General features: G+C 51.9%; 7 protein-coding genes across 7 annotated transcripts; 3 read left to right on the top strand and 4 right to left on the bottom strand.

Moving 5' to 3' along the window:
* Positions 1-203: 203 nt before the first annotated feature.
* On the bottom strand, positions 204-3554 carry BDV59DRAFT_177060 (uncharacterized protein). Its single transcript, XM_073689549.1, has 2 exons — positions 2180-3554; positions 204-2122 (listed from the first exon to the last, which is right to left on the bottom strand). Exons 1-2 carry the CDS (start codon positions 3305-3307, stop codon positions 743-745), a joined length of 2508 nt encoding a protein of 835 aa, XP_073548500.1. The 5' UTR covers positions 3308-3554; the 3' UTR covers positions 204-742.
* A 116-nt stretch (positions 3555-3670) lies between these two features.
* On the top strand, positions 3671-5793 carry BDV59DRAFT_177061 (coatomer subunit delta). Its single transcript, XM_073689550.1, has 4 exons — positions 3671-3764; positions 3851-4294; positions 4360-4556; positions 4615-5793. The coding sequence occupies exons 1-4, from the start codon at positions 3762-3764 to the stop codon at positions 5519-5521; spliced, it is 1551 nt and encodes a 516-aa protein (XP_073548501.1). The 5' UTR covers positions 3671-3761; the 3' UTR covers positions 5522-5793.
* Positions 5794-7604: 1811 nt separating this feature from the next.
* BDV59DRAFT_201511 (CeGAL family transcription factor) lies at positions 7605-9997 on the top strand (the record flags this gene model as incomplete). Its single annotated transcript, XM_073693821.1, has 4 exons — positions 7605-7642; positions 7706-7811; positions 7862-8514; positions 8587-9997. The coding sequence occupies 4 exons, from the start codon at positions 7605-7607 to the stop codon at positions 9995-9997; spliced, it is 2208 nt and encodes a 735-aa protein (XP_073548502.1).
* Positions 9998-10393: 396 nt separating this feature from the next.
* On the bottom strand, positions 10394-12420 carry BDV59DRAFT_177062 (uncharacterized protein). The gene is made up of 2 exons (XM_073689551.1): positions 11273-12420; positions 10394-11213 (listed from the first exon to the last, which is right to left on the bottom strand). Exons 1-2 carry the CDS (start codon positions 12168-12170, stop codon positions 10537-10539), a joined length of 1575 nt encoding a protein of 524 aa, XP_073548503.1. The 5' UTR covers positions 12171-12420; the 3' UTR covers positions 10394-10536.
* Positions 12421-12677: 257 nt separating this feature from the next.
* BDV59DRAFT_23438 (uncharacterized protein) lies at positions 12678-14282 on the bottom strand. The gene has a single exon (XM_073696018.1). The coding sequence runs from the start codon at positions 14129-14131 to the stop codon at positions 12767-12769; it is 1365 nt and encodes a 454-aa protein (XP_073548504.1). The 5' UTR covers positions 14132-14282; the 3' UTR covers positions 12678-12766.
* Positions 14212-15229, bottom strand: BDV59DRAFT_23504 (uncharacterized protein). Its single transcript, XM_073696019.1, has 4 exons — positions 14680-15229; positions 14525-14629; positions 14438-14454; positions 14212-14384 (listed from the first exon to the last, which is right to left on the bottom strand). The coding sequence occupies exons 1-4, from the start codon at positions 14949-14951 to the stop codon at positions 14293-14295; spliced, it is 486 nt and encodes a 161-aa protein (XP_073548505.1). The 5' UTR covers positions 14952-15229; the 3' UTR covers positions 14212-14292.
* A 461-nt stretch (positions 15230-15690) lies between these two features.
* BDV59DRAFT_201514 (fatty acid alpha-hydroxylase) lies at positions 15691-16923 on the top strand (the record flags this gene model as incomplete). The annotated part of the gene is made up of 3 exons (XM_073693822.1): positions 15691-16406; positions 16458-16706; positions 16770-16923. The coding sequence occupies 3 exons, from the start codon at positions 15691-15693 to the stop codon at positions 16921-16923; spliced, it is 1119 nt and encodes a 372-aa protein (XP_073548506.1).
* Between the last annotated feature and the right edge of the window lie 259 nt (positions 16924-17182).

Raw genomic sequence — 17182 nt, forward strand, 5'->3', positions numbered from 1 at the left:
ACTGTTCCCGTCCAGATCGGCGTTTCACATCTGTGGCCTGTTTTCGGCTGGACACATGAAACATCCTCATCGCCCCTACACCATCACCATTAATATCAGAATTTTCTTATGATTTCCTGTCACCAGATCCTGTTCATTCGCCAGACTCCACCAACTGCACCTTTATCTAGGTCCTTAATATCTCCCACCGGGATCTGTGTTTTGCAGGATCGAATGTAGGGGATGCTTACTAGGTAATATACTAGAAAATTCAATAAAACAACACCTAGTGCGATATGAATTTCAATGGACGGACAACCCTTACAGATCACCTACGACCACATCGCAGCTCAACATCATCAGATTCGCACCGGATATCACCCATCTAATGATCATACCCGCTATGGACATATCCCTGGGTCGTGTTCCTAAACTTAACCCAGGCCAACCATCACCCGATGCTAGCTAGACACTGAAATGCAGCACTTTGGTATCAAGCTTCCGTCACGCGCCCAAAACGCCGAGCACATTCAGAGGTATCTCACAGGCGTCCACAAATCGGGACAGAAAACAACAGGGGAGGAGCAAAACAAATTTTAAACGCGCATGTCACGTACAAACCTAGACTTACAGTGCGTCCCCCGCGGGGAAACGCAGGATGGGCGGTATACACTGAACATATACCCCATGGATACCCACGTCGGGGCATAAAACGGTATGGGGAGATATTAGGGGGAAGCGGAGTAAAACATACCTAATTTGGTCACGATGACCGGGATCGTTTGGCATCAGGACTGGGACTTTCAGCCACCTCAACTTCGTCTTCTGCATCACGCTGTCGTTTGACCGAGGCCGAGCCAGAGGGCTTGGCGCTCCCTTCTTGGTTCGTAGGTTCGAATTCTTCGGGGATGCCTAGGTCTAGGAGCTCTCCATCTTCAAATTCGAGCTCTTCATGTTCATGGTCGATGACGGACTCTGTTGTGCGGGGTTCCGCTTCAGTTTGGATGCCACCAGGGCCATCCTCAGAAGACCCGCTAGACGGACTCTTCGAGTGACCGTCAGCAGCACCTAGAGAATTCTCCGCCAGGGTTGGACTAGATGCGGATTTGGGCTCTGCAGGTTCCTCGAAGTTCTGGTCCGCCAAGGGCTCGGAAACCTTTGGCATGTCCTCTCCGTCCTCGTCCAGCAGACCTTCTTCGATATAATCATCATTATTCTCGGCAGTAAAATCCTCGGCATCGTGGTCGTGATAGTCATCCTCTTCGGGAGCCTCTTCGTATGATTCCTCCACGTGAAGTTCCGCTTCATCATGGTCGTATACTTCACCAGAATCGGCTTCCTCAGCGGGTTTGACGCTTTCATGCTCCGTGACGTTTTGATGGGCTGCCTCTTCGGCAAATTCATCATCGACGCTCTCGGGATCATAAAATTCATCATGAGCACCGTCACGGCCATGATCATCACCCGCAACATCGTCCTCTTCGCCAGACTGCTGGTTTTCTTTCGACTCAGTTGCAGGTAGTTGAGCAATGGTAGCTGTAGATTCAGTATGGTGCGCCTCGGAGTCATACGACGGGTCCTCCAGGCCTTCCTGATCGTGGAAGTTATAGTTCTCGTCCTCATGTTCGAGATCTTCTGATGGGTGCACTTCCTGAACGTCGTTCTCAGCCTCAGATTCCTTGGAAACATGATCTTGTGCGTGAAGGCCAGAATGTGTCTGAGTTTCGGAGTCGACACCCTTCTCAGGCTCTGATTTGTCCTCGTTCGGAGCAGTATCAGGAGTACTCTCTTCGGGTTGGGCTACCTGAGAGCCAGTTTCTGGGGCTGCCTCCGTTGACTGGTGGTCTTCCGCTGCCGGTGAGGTTTCATCGTGCGGCTCTTCTGGGACCTGTCCTTCACCCCTAGCACCAGCATCAGCCGAAGCCACGTCTACTTCCTGGTAATCATCCCAGGAGTGGATCTCGGACAATCCTTTCCCTTCGCTCGCGGCTAAGAGAAGATCCGACACTTCAGCGGGGATAGTCAGTTTAGTGCTTAGTGTGAGGTAAAGGGCCTCTGGTTCATCAACACCATCGTTATGGCACAAATGTAGATATAAATCGACAACTTGAGACAAAGTCACCTTGGAGATGTGCACCGAATCCTGAACACTTCTGGTTAGCATGCACACGCAATTCCGTCGTGCGGGAGGGTTACGAACCTCTGTTAGCTGGATATTCAAAGAATCAATATCCATAACGAGAACTTCATTCTCTCCGACGTGGTCCCGGAGGACTTTTCTGCAGGAAGCAAAGAGCTTTCCCAAAGGCTCGTATGCGAGACTCTCATCCTCAAGGAAGAAGGTCTCCGACGAGTCACCCTCTCGAGGTGGAAATAGGGAAATCTCATTATCTTGATAATAAACCTTCACGGGATACAGGGCAGAATGTTCGGCTGTGTCAGCCTCCTGCTCATGTTCCTGACCGGGCTGGGTCTCCTCTTCCTTCGCCTGGAACGTTTCGACATCTTCTACTTGCTGGGCCTCGGTCGGTTTCTCCTCGGCCGCAGCTGCTTCATGTTCCTGGGCATCTGTTCCGTTGTCGGGCTGATCGACAACCACATAATTATCGTCATTATCCTCATGAGGCACAGCCTTGAAATCCGACTGGTCTGTTTCGTTAGTGTCATTCGGGGCCTCCGTCGCTTGGTTCTCCCCAGGCTGGTGTGGTTCAAATTCTTCAACACGATGCGCATCATCATCATCATCAGTATGCAGCTGATCTGACTCTCCTTTCGTCTCGCCGTCGGCATCAGGAACCGATTCAACTCGTATCTCGGGGTGGGGCGCGGCTGTCGTATTGTCGGCGTCGGGATCGGCAGTAAGAGGTTCTTCGGTAATGGGAAGGTCCTGTACGTGATCGGTGCTATGATATTCATGAGAAGGAAGGCCATCATCATGGGAATCCGGTACTGGTGCATCGATATCCTCGTAGTAGTCGTCTTCGAGCATTTCCGCCTCGTAGGACTTCTCTCCGCTGTATTGCATGTCGATACTGTCGGTTGCGGCGTGGTAGTGTTCATCGGCATCGACCATCGTTGGCTCAGCGACGTCATCCATCATATCCGCATCGTTTGCTCCGTCGGGTTCAAACCCCATGTCATGCGAAGCATCCTGGAAGTCATCATCACCCATCATGTCCTTGTCAGTTGTCGAGACGTGGTCTTCCATGACATCAAGGTCAATGTCGAAATCATCGGCATGTCCTTGATAAGGAGACGCCATCTCCATTGTATCGTCTATCCCAGGAACCTCCATGGCAGAAACAGCTAATGCGGAGGTAGTAGTCATTGCATAGAAAGAGTAGGGTGAGAGGTGTAGCTATGAGGCGCGTGAAGTCTCAGCGCGTTCCGGAACCGTTGGGTCGCGAGTGGCGTCCCAAAAAGGGGGGGAGTTGTCAAATGGGTGAACGCCCTCTGGAAGGGTTGACCTTGTATCTAAAGAGAGCGGTATAAGAGAGAGGGTAGTTCCAAGGGAGTAGGTCGCCCTACAGAAGAGAGGTGAGGCAGAAAAGGAGGCAAAGTAGAGTTAGAGAAAGAGAAGTCGAGTGGTTTTCTGTGGTAAGCGAGGAGATGGTGCTGGGCACGGGCCAAGGCGGTGAGGCGTGGTGTGCTGAGTAAGGGGGCAGCTGGCCGGTTTGGTCTATCTGGCATCGTATCGATCTGTATTCCTCCAAATCCTCCCTTGTGGTCCTCCCTCCTTCCCCGACACTCAATCCCCCGTTCGTTCTGCTCTTGATCCCACCATGGTATGTTTATATCCTTGTTTCGTCCTGATTGTCCTTGCGTTGGTCCCTCCCGTCATCGCTAATCGACTCCCCCTCCACACAAACAGGTCGTCCTCGCCGCGTCCATATGCACCCGCGGGGGCAAAGCTGTCCTGTCGCGCCAATTCCGAGAGATTGCTCGCTCCAGAATCGAGGCCCTTCTTGCGTCGTTCCCCAAGCTGGCGGACTCCGGCACCCAGCACACCACCGTCGAGCAAGACAATGTCCGTTTCGTGTACCAACCCCTGGACGAGCTGTATATCGTCCTTATCACCAATCGGCAATCGAACATCCTGCAGGATATTGACAGCCTTCACCTTTTCGCCCAAGTGACCACCAGCATTTGCAAGAGTCTGGACGAGCGCGAGATCCTCCGCAATGCCTTCGAGCTGCTCAGCGCCTTCGATGAGCTGGTGACTATGGGCTACAGGGAGAATCTTTCCTTGACGCAGATCAAGGCATTCCTGGAGATGGAGAGTCACGAAGAACGCATCCAGGAGATTATTGAAAGGGTATGCCCATCCAGGTCTAGGGTTTATGATCCGTGGGACGATCAGAGGTTGACCTATCTCGATAGAACAAAGAGCTGGAAGCCAGCGAGGAGCGCAAAAGAAAGGCGAAGCAGCTCGAGATGCAGCGGAAGGAGGCTGCACGTACTGGTCGTGCCATGGCCCCAAGAACCCCGTCTTATCCAGTCTACACCCCGCCATCGCGCCCTGCGGTCCCGGACACCTATGATACCTATGAGGCCGAAAAGAAGAAATCCTTCGCCAAGTATGTCCGAACCGGTCAATGCATCCCCTGGCTGCAACTAACGTTCCTACTTCTTCAGGCCCTTGCCCACCCGTGGAAAGGGTATGCAGCTCGGAAAGAAATCGAAAACTACAGATATCTACGAGAAGGTCCGCGGCGACCTTGGTCCGGAGGTTGAGGAATCCAGCCCTTTGGTCACCCCGCAAGCATCTACCCCCGCTCAGACGTCCTCTGCCCGCGCCTCTTTGTCGACGGACCGCGATCCTGTCCATGTGACCATCGCCGAAACGATTTCCGCTACGCTTACTCGAGAAGGTGCCTTGAAATCGTTTGAAGTCAAGGGCGACCTCCAACTTCGTATCACAGACCCAGCATTCACCAAACTCAGACTTGGAGTCCTCGCCAACCCCACACATGGTGCGCAATTCCGCACACATCCGAATGTGGACAAGGCGGCCTTCACCAATTCCTCCATCATTCAGTTGAAGGACACGGCGAAGCGATTCCCGGATAACAACTCAATCGGTGTCCTCCGCTGGCGAGTCGCCAGTTCGGGCTCTGATAGCGCTGACATCCTCCCGATTACCTTCACGGTTTGGATCAACAAGGGCTCTGACTCCACGACGGTGACGGTCGAGTACGAGCTGACCGGCTCGGATACTCTGCGAGATGTCGTGGTGACGATTCCGTACAGCACCGAAGAACCCGCGGTGTCCAGCTTCGATGCGGTCTACGAGGTGTCGGGGGATAGCCTGGACTGGACTCTCGGCACGGTTGACGAGAGCAACGCTTCTGGTAGTTTCGAATTCGAGGCCACTGGTGACGGCGACGAGAATGAGTTCTTCCCCATGAACGTGCGCTTCTCCAAGGCCAGTCCTTTCGTGGAAGTTGACGTCACGGATGTCGCCTTGTTAGAGATGGAAGGCGAAAGCACTGGCTTCTCCAAGGATGTCAAGTCCGTTGCAAAGGGATATGTCATCGAGTAAATCTTTTCTTCTGGTGTATAGAGTATTAATGATGTTCGGACTGCGTCAAGGTGCTGCTGGTTTCTTCTCTTCTTGTGCTTCAGGTTGTATTCTGAAATCTAAATCATCTTTTACATGTGTTTTAACGACTATATGGTTTGCATCGCCCTTGCAGCAACCCCATTAGAGTTGGACTGGGCTCAACGTTGAGTAATCATTTCATGTACCGTTAGTCCCATGGAGTTCAATTCGGAATCGAAGTCCTCCGACATGCACCCAAAATATCAACCAGCCTCCTTATGATTTTCTCCCATCGTGAGTGGACTACCTGAGGTCTGGCTTCAGTGGTTTCCGGCTCAATCTTCCGACAAACGACATTGTCCTCTCGCGAGGAGCATGATGTAAGCTGATAGCTTAATTGTGCAAACTCCAGGGACCGTCAACCCACGAGCCCAAGGACAAGACAGCCGGTAAGTTTGACAATGCTGAATTGATGTGATACTCTACGACAATATCAGGCCACGCTGTGCTTTATGAAACTCCCTCATCTAGCACATAAACCTTGCCCTCCCCCATCTCGTGCATATATATCCACACCGACCTCGGTCCTCCTCGGAGTCATCTGCCTTCCCGCATGCTTACCAGTCTTGACAGATCCGGGCCTATCAGCGGCAGTCGATGCAATCCGACTCATGGAACCTCCAGGACCACCATGGCCTTGGTAACCAGCCAGTCAACATTGCATAAACCATAGCTTGGCTAGACCAGATTCTGAAAGGTAGTCCTCCAAGGACCCAAGGTTACCGCGCGTGTATCACCGGCGGCTATCTTTATATCTGGAAATCATATCCATCGCACTGCCGTGAAGACGCTGATTAGAGTTTTGTCTCCCATATCTTCCATTAACTGGTGACACATGTTGGTGCCAGTCGGGCTTCTTGCCGAAATTCCTACCCTCCATGAGGGAAGTTGGTCGATATGCCTAGAACAGGAGGAATAGAGCTGTTCCCAGTATCGGACATAGGCAATAAGACTTGTGAACGCACAATATCTATTTGATGATTCTTTCTTCCAGCCTCTCGGTCCCATCATGTCTGAAAAGGCCTTGGGTGTGGGAGGGGGGTTTTGTTCTGTGCCATAAAACCTACTACCTCCTCGCGCTTACCAATGCTTGGTTCTATCAATCCTTTCCACATGCGACTCTCCTTGAGTTACCGGAAAGAAATCCACCAGAGGATTACTGTGCTGCACATTAGGGAAAGGGGCCTCGTACTGACTCCTCTCCCTCTTTGCGCCCAAATATAGACATGAAGCGCCCATACCATGTCTCATGACGCTATTAGGAAGGCTTCACTGCCTCCTGATCTGGCGCTTGTCTTGGGAGAGAAGCCCCTCCGAGCGAGGAAAGAACAGCTCCGGGCCCTTCAATCACCTTCCGCGTTTACTAGGAGCTTTGGTTGCTTCGTATGTATTGATTGTGCTACTTCTCGTCTTCTTCCACAGGCACAAGCTCATTTGTTATAGGATGAGCTGGATCTTGCCGAAATGGACCCAGACGAACAATCTACATCGAGCAGTCGGGAGAGCGCATCGGGTTCCTCCCGCTCGCCTCCTTCGATTTACCCAAGGCTTCAACTCCGCCCAAGCCTCTCGCTGAACCCATATCATCCGTCCAATGCGGGCACTCCGCACAATCCGTACCTTACAGCAGGGCCGTCGAACCCCTATACACAAACCACAGGGAGTTCTGGAAACCGCCATCCATTTTCAAGCACCTCGTTCAATCCATATCGTGGTTCTAGTCAATTGAACCCATATCTTTCTCAGACGCCATTGGTTCCAATACAGCCATATCCTACACCAAGCGCCACCGATCTCAACAACAGTTCCAACGGTTCAAATTCCAACCAACCGAGTGGCTCCAGTGAATCCGGTCTGAACAGGAAGGCCAGTGTTCAGAAAGTGCCCATACCCCGACTGCCTGCCCGAGAAGACGCAGCGAGGTACCGTCGACGCCACATTGCCCGGGCTTGCGAGAACTGCAGGACGAGGAAAGTCAAATGTTCTGGAGAAACTAATGGCTGCCATAATTGTCTTATCAATAATGAGTTCTGTTGCTACACCGACGGTAAGCGGGAGAAAGTAAGAGCGTAAGTGTTTGGTTCCTAGAGCGATGCCATAGCACGCATGTTAACGATCTTGAAGCCAAGTAGCGACGCTCGAGAAAGCCATAGATACGCACAAGAGAGCCATCCAGAAACTGGGCTCCCGGCTTGGTCTTTCCAACGCTGACATTGATGCAACTCTTAAAGTGGTGTTATCGACCCCCTTCTACCCCGTCTGTCACTAAATCAAACGCAGGAAGCCTCCTACAAACCAAAGCCTGGCGCTGACGAACCCGCGAAACAACAGCATTATTCCATTGTTGCTCGACCTCCTGACTCGACCGAAGAGGAGTGTAGTAGAGACGAAATTTCACTGGCTACAGGGTTTATTGGAACTAGCTCAGAGGTCACTTGGCTGCGAGAGGTGGACAAGGTGATTGACGAAGACAAAGGCCATCTCGGGCCGGAGCTCCCCATAGCGACATGGAGCTATTTTACGGACACGCCGATATTCGAGCCTTACACCGCCCGTCTTGACCCAAATGGCTTGCCATCAACACCTGTTGCTCGAAGACTCTTCAATACGTACTTTTCTCAGGTGCATGAGACCTTCCCGATTATCCGCAAATCCGTGTTCGAACGCCAATTCGCGGGATTTTTCTCAAACACCAGCATCTACACAGGCAAAAGATTCCGCGCAGTGTTGAACATGGTATTTGCTATCGGTGCATTGTTTGTTCAGCTGACAGACAATACCAGTGGAGTGGATCAACGGAATCATACTCTATATTTCGAAAGGGCTAGGGTTCTGGACATCGAAGGCACCGGATTTCAACGTTCGGATCTCCAACACATCCAGACCGAGGGATTGGCTGCCCTCTATCTGCTAGCTATAGGGCAAGTGAATCGGTAGGTCTACTTATTTCCAATTTTGGAGACCTCGTCCCGTGGATTCAGATCTGACTTCTGCGTCTATTCTAGATCTCGGAAACGCTGTGTGAATGCAGTACAGGGAGCTATAGACCTTGGGCTGCACCTACGCAACCTTGGGGGCTCTGCCGACGACGTTAAGGAGACAAGATACCGTGTTTGGTGGTCCATATATGTTCTTGAGCACCACCTTAGTGTACTAACGGGCCGCCCCTCTTGCATACATGAGAGTGGATATTCAACACCTCTTCCCATTCCTTTTGACGAGGATCAATTTATACAGGAAGACGCTGCCCGTCTATTGAGGTCGTCGAAAGATCGGACCAGTCAACTGACCGGGGCTTCATCGACCTACAAGCCGGGTGAGAAGGGCGATGCCAAGTACCAGGACTGCGATATCCGTTATAATGACCCATCCAACGCAATGTACTTCCTTCAGGTAGTGCTGTTGACGGCCATCGGCCGGAGGGCGGCCACTGCGCTCTACGGTCCCCAAGCGGCAAATGTGCCCTGGCAAACTACGAAGTACATGATACAAAACCTCCTAGCGGACCTTAATTCCTTCCTTTTGCAGGTGCCGGCTATATATGATTTTACAGCGGTAGCGATCGCAACCGACCATCCGAGCCACAAGATAAGCCTTGCTATTCTATTTTACAGCACCAAGGTTCTAGTCACAAGACCATGCCTCTTCCGTCTGAAGATGAACGCTGGTGGTGATGGATCTCAGGGCTTGGATGATTACGGGGAGTTCTGCAAACAGCAAGCTACAGACTGTATTAACGCGGCATGCAATGTGATCCGGTTTTTCCCGGAGCCTCCAGATGGGGAGGAATTGTATGGGACAACCCCGTGGTGGTGCATATTACACCTCCTGATGCAGTCAGGGGCAATCTTCTTGCTAGAACTCTCCCTCAAGTGTCAGCATGCCCCCGACATGGTCGACACGGTTACCTTGGCCGCAACGAGAGTGTACAGATACCTGATGGTACTTTCTGAGCACGAAACGACCCCAAGAAAAGCACTTAAAATCTACAGGAGACTTCGGCATACTCTGGGGGCGGATGCTAAAGACGATGACCGTGATGACGACGACTGTTCAACCCCGCGTAACCCGGCTAGTCTTCAGGGTAGTTCGTCTGCGAGCGATCCCTTGGTTCAACCGACTCCTCGATCTTCAGCTCCTGGATTAGGACAAAGTTCTGATAATTCCGGTGCTTCGACATCGGATCCTCACACCGGAACCTCACCATCCGCAGGCACATCAGATTCCAACATCTACGCCCCGTATTTGGAATTTATGCAAAACACGGGATTCCTTGACTTGCTGAATAGCGACACAATTCCCAGTTGGGGGGATATTCTAGGATCTTGTACAACTCAAGGCCCGTCCTCCTCTGAGGAGAGCAACGACTCTGGCCATTCTGCTGGCCCGGATCCGATGGATCAGACTCCTGGGTAAAGCAACATCCATCGTTGCCCTGGCGTTGACCGCTTTTTGGATATGCACAAAGGATGTTTTACGAGGAGTCTGCCGCCTACCCGGTGTAAGCTGACAGAAAATGTAGAGAGTAGCGGTGATGGATTTCCATGGTGTTTTATCATTCTAACATTCGGTTATTCCTAGGAACTTAGAAATTAGCCAGTCTGATGCGATTGCCTGGGTGGCCAGCAAGTGTTATAAGAGCAAAAAAAAATATGAAACTATTATTATTGAGATAGTTATCCTAGACAATTTCAGTCTACCTCAATGCTTTTTAACAGCAAGGTAGCATTTCGGACCAATCCATATGGTATGACTGACATGCTTGTCCGTTACATCTATCGTGGCACCGTCTTTATAATAAGAGGAGCCAATCGGCTGATGGTCCTCCCCATGCAATTGATTCAATCAACATTCGTGACCACACAAACGCTAGCTCCTTGAACAGGTAATATGTACAACAACGCCATGACAGTCTTCGTATATGCATGGCTCTAAAACTCCAAAAGAACCCCAACTCAAGCCTCCCAATTCCGCCTTTTAGCCGTAAAAAGCAATCGAGCATTCTCCTCCGCGGAGTCCGGACGTGACAAGCCCGGCGTCACACGATGAATGGCATTGATCCGAGAGAAATGCACATCAACCACGAGCGCACGCCGGATGGCGCGGTTTGCCCACGACCCAGCCGCCAACGGCCATTCCGTCGCGTCCCACGACCGCAGATCCACCCCAAGCAGGCCTCTGCTGTCGCCGACAAACCGCTCAATGCAGTCCAGCGGCGGCAGAAAGCGGCGCCGGACTCCGCAGCCGGTATGGTGTGTGTCGATCTGGTAGTCGGGGAATTGTTTCAAGGAGGAAATCAGCGCGCTGATGTCGCTGGGTGGCGCTGGTGGGGTATCTTCGTCGCCGTCGCTATCCACGTCCGGGTGGAAATCCGGGTCGATTAACGTCGAACCGAGAAAGATGGTCCTCGTGCGGAGGGAGAAAAACCGCGTCATTTGGCCTAGGTGGAAAGCGTCGCAGGCGCTGGCGTTTCCGAAGCCGCAGCGGCATTGGTAGTGGCGGGTGGGAACGGTGGTGGTAGAGGCTTGTTTCATGTCTTCGGGGGTGTCTAGGGCCCCGTATGCGCGTAGGAATGATGCTTGGAGATCGGTGATGGTGTTCAGGATGCATTGTCGTCGGTAGTATAACTCCTCTATGTTGGGGTTAGTCTGGGGTGTGAGCCGGGGGTTGTTGATGGGATGGCGTGCCTACCTTCTAGGCCGTCTGACAGGTGTCTCCAGCGGAAGGTCGTGGAGAGCGGTGTCTCAATGCCGTGGGCCCAGAATCGAGATCCGAGGAGGATCAAGGTATGGGAGGAGATCTGAAAGACGTTTCGTTCGTTCAGGAACCGGGATATATACATGGTTTGTCGGATTCTATCCTCACTGTGCTTGAGGATTGATACGTCAAATTTCCACAGAGGAGATTTGCTTTTGCCGAAAGCGTATGCAGACCGCGTGAGAGCTTCTCGCACGATGTCTGGAGAATTGAACGCATCTGCTAGTTCTATAAGTCGGGCCACGAGAGAGGTAGGTTTGAGTCTCAGTTCTGCAGTAAAACTATCCTTCTCTTCGTTGCCGAAGGAGTCAAAGGAGAGGATCCTGAGAAACATTTCGATAGCATCTACACCAAGCTCGGAAGAAAAATGGTCACTCGGTAATCTAATTGATGGCAACGAGGTTTGAGCTGTTTCCGTATTGGAGCTGTCCGGGACACCTCCCATCGTATCGGCAGCCGTCTCTTGTTTGATGGACTTCTGTTGCGAAAACTGCCGACCCTCGTAGAATTTGAGGGGATCAAGCAGAGCCCGAAAGTATGGACTATTCTGCCTGAGATCGTCGCTAGAGACTTGCCAACGACCGCCAGCAACGAGAGTGCGATTGGGACATGCATATTCCACTATGACATCGCCAGTCGGTAGAATAATCTTGACGGGTGCGACAGACTCCAACATCGAGTCCACCTCTCTGACTTCAGGTAAATATTGTGCGCCATTTTTTACGTGATGCCCATTCGGATTTCCAAAGCTGCCCTCGTACCCTTCGGGGTGTTGTGTTGGGGAATAGTTGGGAGCCATTGTGGAAGATCTCAAACGTGAATGCTCCGGCATATTTGCCGCTATCTCTGGAGCCAACACAATGCGACGAGGGCACAGAGGGAATGCAGGATGAGGTACTCGATATCCTGTATCCTGCAGTTGTATACTGTCAACCGCACAGTAATTGGCCTATGTTTCCGTCATGGGGCATCGTTTGGGTTGAAATTTGTAGATGCAAGGTGGCATTTCCGAAAACCTAACCGAGAAGCATCTTGTCGCCGGGACAAACCATGCAAGTACTCGTAGAGACGATAAATTGAAGACTGCGAGGTTGCTTGATAGGTAGTGGGGAAATTGAAATCGTTAATTCGGTCGAGGGACGGTGTCATGTGACTGCTACCCAAAGAGGCAAATATACTTGTTCGCGTTACTCGTGTCTTTTACCCATGGTCTATATACAGCTGGGGATACACTGCAACCCAGTAACTTGAGAGTCAGTGATTATGCAAAATTCTCCTGCCACTGTTGTCGTGTCGAAGTAATGCTAACACCTTTCCAGTCATGCACGCCAACGAATCTACTCATAGTTAGGGTGAAATGTAGACGTCTACACATTGAGCGATAATACAGAAAATTGATATTGTTGCCGAAATTCGGCCCCGTTGGGATCATGGCAATGATACAATAGGGATATGCAGGATCTTCCGCCTCTCGTCTGGCCGCGCAGTCGACTGCATATTTTCCTTCTCCTTTCGAGAGGCCTCTTGAATCTTCATTGCTTGCTCAACGATATAGAAAAGCTTCGTCGCTAATGGATTATCGGACTCGACCAACTTTGCCGATAAGTTGGTATCTGTTGGCGTCGTGTCTTCGTCCTCGTCAGTGTAGTCGGCAAGATGCTTGCCCCGCATCGAGTTGAGTCTATGCGAGATGAGAGAGAACAAGGCAAGTGGAGGCAGTTCATCTTCCTCATCGGAGGAATATGGGCTGAGTTGTTGCTCCTCCGCGGCTCCACGGTAGTCCATGTCAAAGATATCGTCCCTCTGGGAGACCAGGTGCCACGGTTCACTGCAGAGAAATCCAACGACAAAGTCCTGGTTTGCACGGGCGGCAGCAATGCAACTCCGTCTATAGTCAGCAGTGAATGAAGTGTCATTCACTGAGGGAAGGCACAGAACAAGACCACGGGCCAGAAGAGGCGGGGATGGGAGGCCATCCTCCATATTTGAATCAACTGATCCTGAGTGTCCCAGAGTATCTGTATGCTCATACTGCTGCTGTTCCAGTGGCGAGTTCGTGGAATCCTCGGTGTGCTGCGTGATGGTCTGCGTCAGAGAGATGGTAGACGCTTTTCGAGGTGGAAGCCCAAGACCATTCTCGTCCACCGCATAACCCGATGAGAGATGATGTGTGACATGGCCGTCGGTATCCTCCATTGAATCGGTCCCGGTCCGGGGGCGCTCATTTGGGTTGCTGTTGGCCGTGATCTCCGTTCGGATGGTTTGGACCGCGTCAGCGACCGCTTCCCGAGCGGCAGCTTTCAGGGTGGGAATCAAAATGTCGGCTTCCTGGTTATTCACTGCGACACCAGAGGCCCAGGCGGTAGACATAACGGCCCATGAGGCTAGTTTAATGATCCCTTTCGTGTATTTTTTCCGGATCAAATCCACCAATTCATTCCTTACTTCGCGCGATTCGGCTTTTTGCCGGCCAACCACATCAACCGTCGCATTCAAAATGCGCCCACTTTCCCATATTAAAAAGGCGTGTTTCTTGGCCAAAGATGTTAATTGACGCACTGTCTCATCAGACCAGTCATCGACGATGTCGGCGTGGACCTGAAGGATCGCTATATGAGGGCCAACGAGAGATGCCAGCTGAAGCAACATCTCCGAATTCGTGATGGTATGCGAAAGAGCCACGCAGACGGGTAGACCGTAGGGCAATCCCTTTTTCGCTTTGGTGAGCGTCTGAAGGTAGGCGATCAGACGATTGCCCGGAAATGGGGACGACGGCAACGTGGAAGACTCCATTTGGAGGGATCCTGGTGGTGACCACGTCGAAAGATCTCGTGCGCGAGGTCAAAAGGAGAGTAAGCCAGGTGTAATGATTTCGATTCCCACGCTCTTCCTGCTTCTGAATGTTTGAAGAGGGGGGAAAGGGCAACAAAAGAAGCTTGTGCCCTGGGCTCGAGCTAACTGGAACTAAGTGCGGACTGGGGCTCTGGGCAAGCAATTGGCGGAGTTGGTCGAGACAAAATGATTGACAGAAGGATGGGAATCTCCACTTTTCTTGACGGTTAGCTCGACCAAGCCGTGATTTCGACAGGGGAAAACGACCCAGTAAGAAGGGTGCTCTATCTTGGGGAAACTCAAATCGTCCTTAATATTAGAGCGAGTATGGCATGGGCATGCCGGACTCCGTACAGTAGTGATGGATATCGGAAGAGATCTGGTCCGCCGCTGGACTGCGTTGACTGCCAGCAGACAAAGGAGAGCGAGAGGACGGCGGAAAAGGGGGCAGAGCTGATAGTATATACCCCCCTGAAATAGTCATGTCTCTCCACTGACTCGGTTTCTCGTTTCCTCTTTCTACTTGGTCTTTTGGACCAGTCAGATTTGGGTTCCCGCCGAGTCGGGTAACAGTTTTGAAGCCCGTTTGAGGTCCCTGATGATCGTCTCGTCTGACTGTTTCAGAATTGCCATGACTGGGAATGAGAAATCCCAGTGAGGGCCTGCTAGGAATGGGGAAATCCGTCTCGGCAGAACCGGATCTGGGCGGGTGGAAGTTGTGAGTGGATGAAGGTGGGGACGTTGAGGTCCCAGGCACTTGTTCTGTTGAAGGTGCATCCATGGATGCATGGAGGGGGATATTGAACTTTGATCCATTGTTCTGGCCTGGGGAGGGAGTTGACTCCTCTCATCAATTTATGCGAGAAGGATCATCAGCTTGATCTACCCTGTACGTCAACCGGGAATGTGCAGAACCCAGGAACGGGTAGCCGGAGATGTTCCAGAGGAGGGCTCCTGCAGAAACTTAGTTGGTATCTCCAGAACTCTTCAGCGTCCCCCGTCCTGCGTACGGGGACTCATGGACTGAGCCGACTAAATGTTGACCAGCGTGAAGGTGATGGATGATGTATATAGATCATCCGATCATGTTCAGGGGGTCGACCGCCCAAAGGGGTTTAGCCTCGGCCTGGAGGGTGTCAGATCACGTGCACGCTCTCCCTTTCCGCTTTCTCTCCTTCTCCCCTCACTCGCCTTTTGCGAATTTCCCGGTATAAACACATCAGAAACGCAGGCCCTTCCCTGTGAGATTCATCTGGCGGTTCTTCTGCTTCTCTTTGTGTCGTTCGTTGCTAGGTCAAGCCCGCCTCTGGTTGACCTTGTCGCCGCAGAGAAATTTTCGCATCGGAGTATTCGGACCCGCGAGTCTGGAGACCCCGTTTCGACGCTCACGCCACTCCTGCGTGGTCCATTTATTACGTCGCGTCCTTTCGCCATCCAGTCCAACCATATCCTCCGAATTTCTACGCTGCTTCCTGCTGTTCTTTGCCTGATCTCCAGCCCTTGGCCGTCCACCCGCCATCATGCCTGGAAGAACACTCCCGACTTTTACGCCCGCGGAGGTCGAGTCCCACAATAATGCGAAATCGTGCTACGTGACGATCGGATCGAAAGTCTACGACATAACCTCTTTCGTCGACGATCACCCCGGAGGTGGTGACTTGATCTTGGATTATGCGGGAAAGGACGTGAAGGATATCCTGCGCGACCCGGTGTCTCATGAACATTCGGAGGCGGCATACGAGATCCTGGAGGAGAGCCTGGTTGGGTTCCTTGCAACCGACTCAAATGGGACCGCCGGCTTATCCAAGGCCAATGGGTCTTCGAATAAATCTGGTCCCGTGTTCGCTACGACCGGCATGTCGTGCGAAGAGGATCTGACGGTGGAAACCGATTACACCAAAGACTATCAGGCCTTCAAATTCCTGGATCTCAACAAGCCGCTCCTTATGCAGCTGTGGAATAGCGGCTTCAGCAAGGAATTTTATCTCGAGCAGATCCATCGTCCGCGTCACTATCGGGGAGGCGAATCCGCTCCCCTTTTCGGAAATTTCCTGGAACCTCTGAGCAAGACCGCATGGTATGTAGTGCCTATCGTCTGGCTTCCTCCGGTGGCATATGGTACTTTCATCGGCTATACCGGACTGGGGGGTGTTGCCGCTGCTTATTGGATTTTCGGCGTCTTCTTTTGGAGTTTGATCGAATATTTCATGCATCGATTCTTGTTCCATATCGATCGGTAAGGTTTCCGCGTTGCCTTTCATGCTCTATCCACGTCTAACGGGTCCAGGTTCCTTCCCGATAACCGGGTTGGGATCACTCTGCACTTCCTGCTGCACGGTATCCACCACTACCTGCCTATGGACAAATACCGGCTAGTGATGCCTCCGGCCCTCTTCGTCATCCTAGCTGCACCGTTTTGGAAGCTAGCCCATGCGATCTTCGCCTACAACTGGTATGCCGCTTTGACGGCCTATTGTGGCGGCGTGTTTGGCTACATCTGCTATGACATGACACACTACTTCCTGCACCACCGCAAGTGAGTACCCAGTAGTGCCTTGTGCTTGCCAAACGGTCACTAACCATGTTTCGTCCCGCACAGCCTTCCGTCTTACTACAAGCAACTCAAGAAGTATCATCTGCAGCATCACTTCGCCGACTATGAGAATGGATTCGGTGTCACCAGCCGGTTTTGGGATGTTGTTTTCGGAACCGAGCTCCAGATGCCGACCCCGAAGGTCGCCAAGACCCAGTGAGTGTGCCGTCTACGTGTTCCTGGGTGTGAGATGGCTGCTTGGCCGAGAGCCTCCCGATTTCTGCGTACGAAGTAATGCCGTGACTGTTCTATCGAACTTCTAGGGTCCATATTAGGGATCAGCAGGCGTTGACACTGGTCTCCCTTGCTTCTCCCCTGTACAGAATGTACAGAATGTGTTGCTTTTCTGGTTGCTTGTGGACGTCTCGCAGGACTTTTGTCTGTTGGAGTAGAGGTGGAAGTTTATATGACTGTATATG

This window comes from Aspergillus ambiguus (genome assembly GCF_047715705.1).
Source record: "Aspergillus ambiguus strain CBS 117.58 unplaced genomic scaffold BDV59scaffold_13, whole genome shotgun sequence".
Classification (NCBI taxonomy): domain Eukaryota; kingdom Fungi; phylum Ascomycota; class Eurotiomycetes; order Eurotiales; family Aspergillaceae; genus Aspergillus; species Aspergillus ambiguus.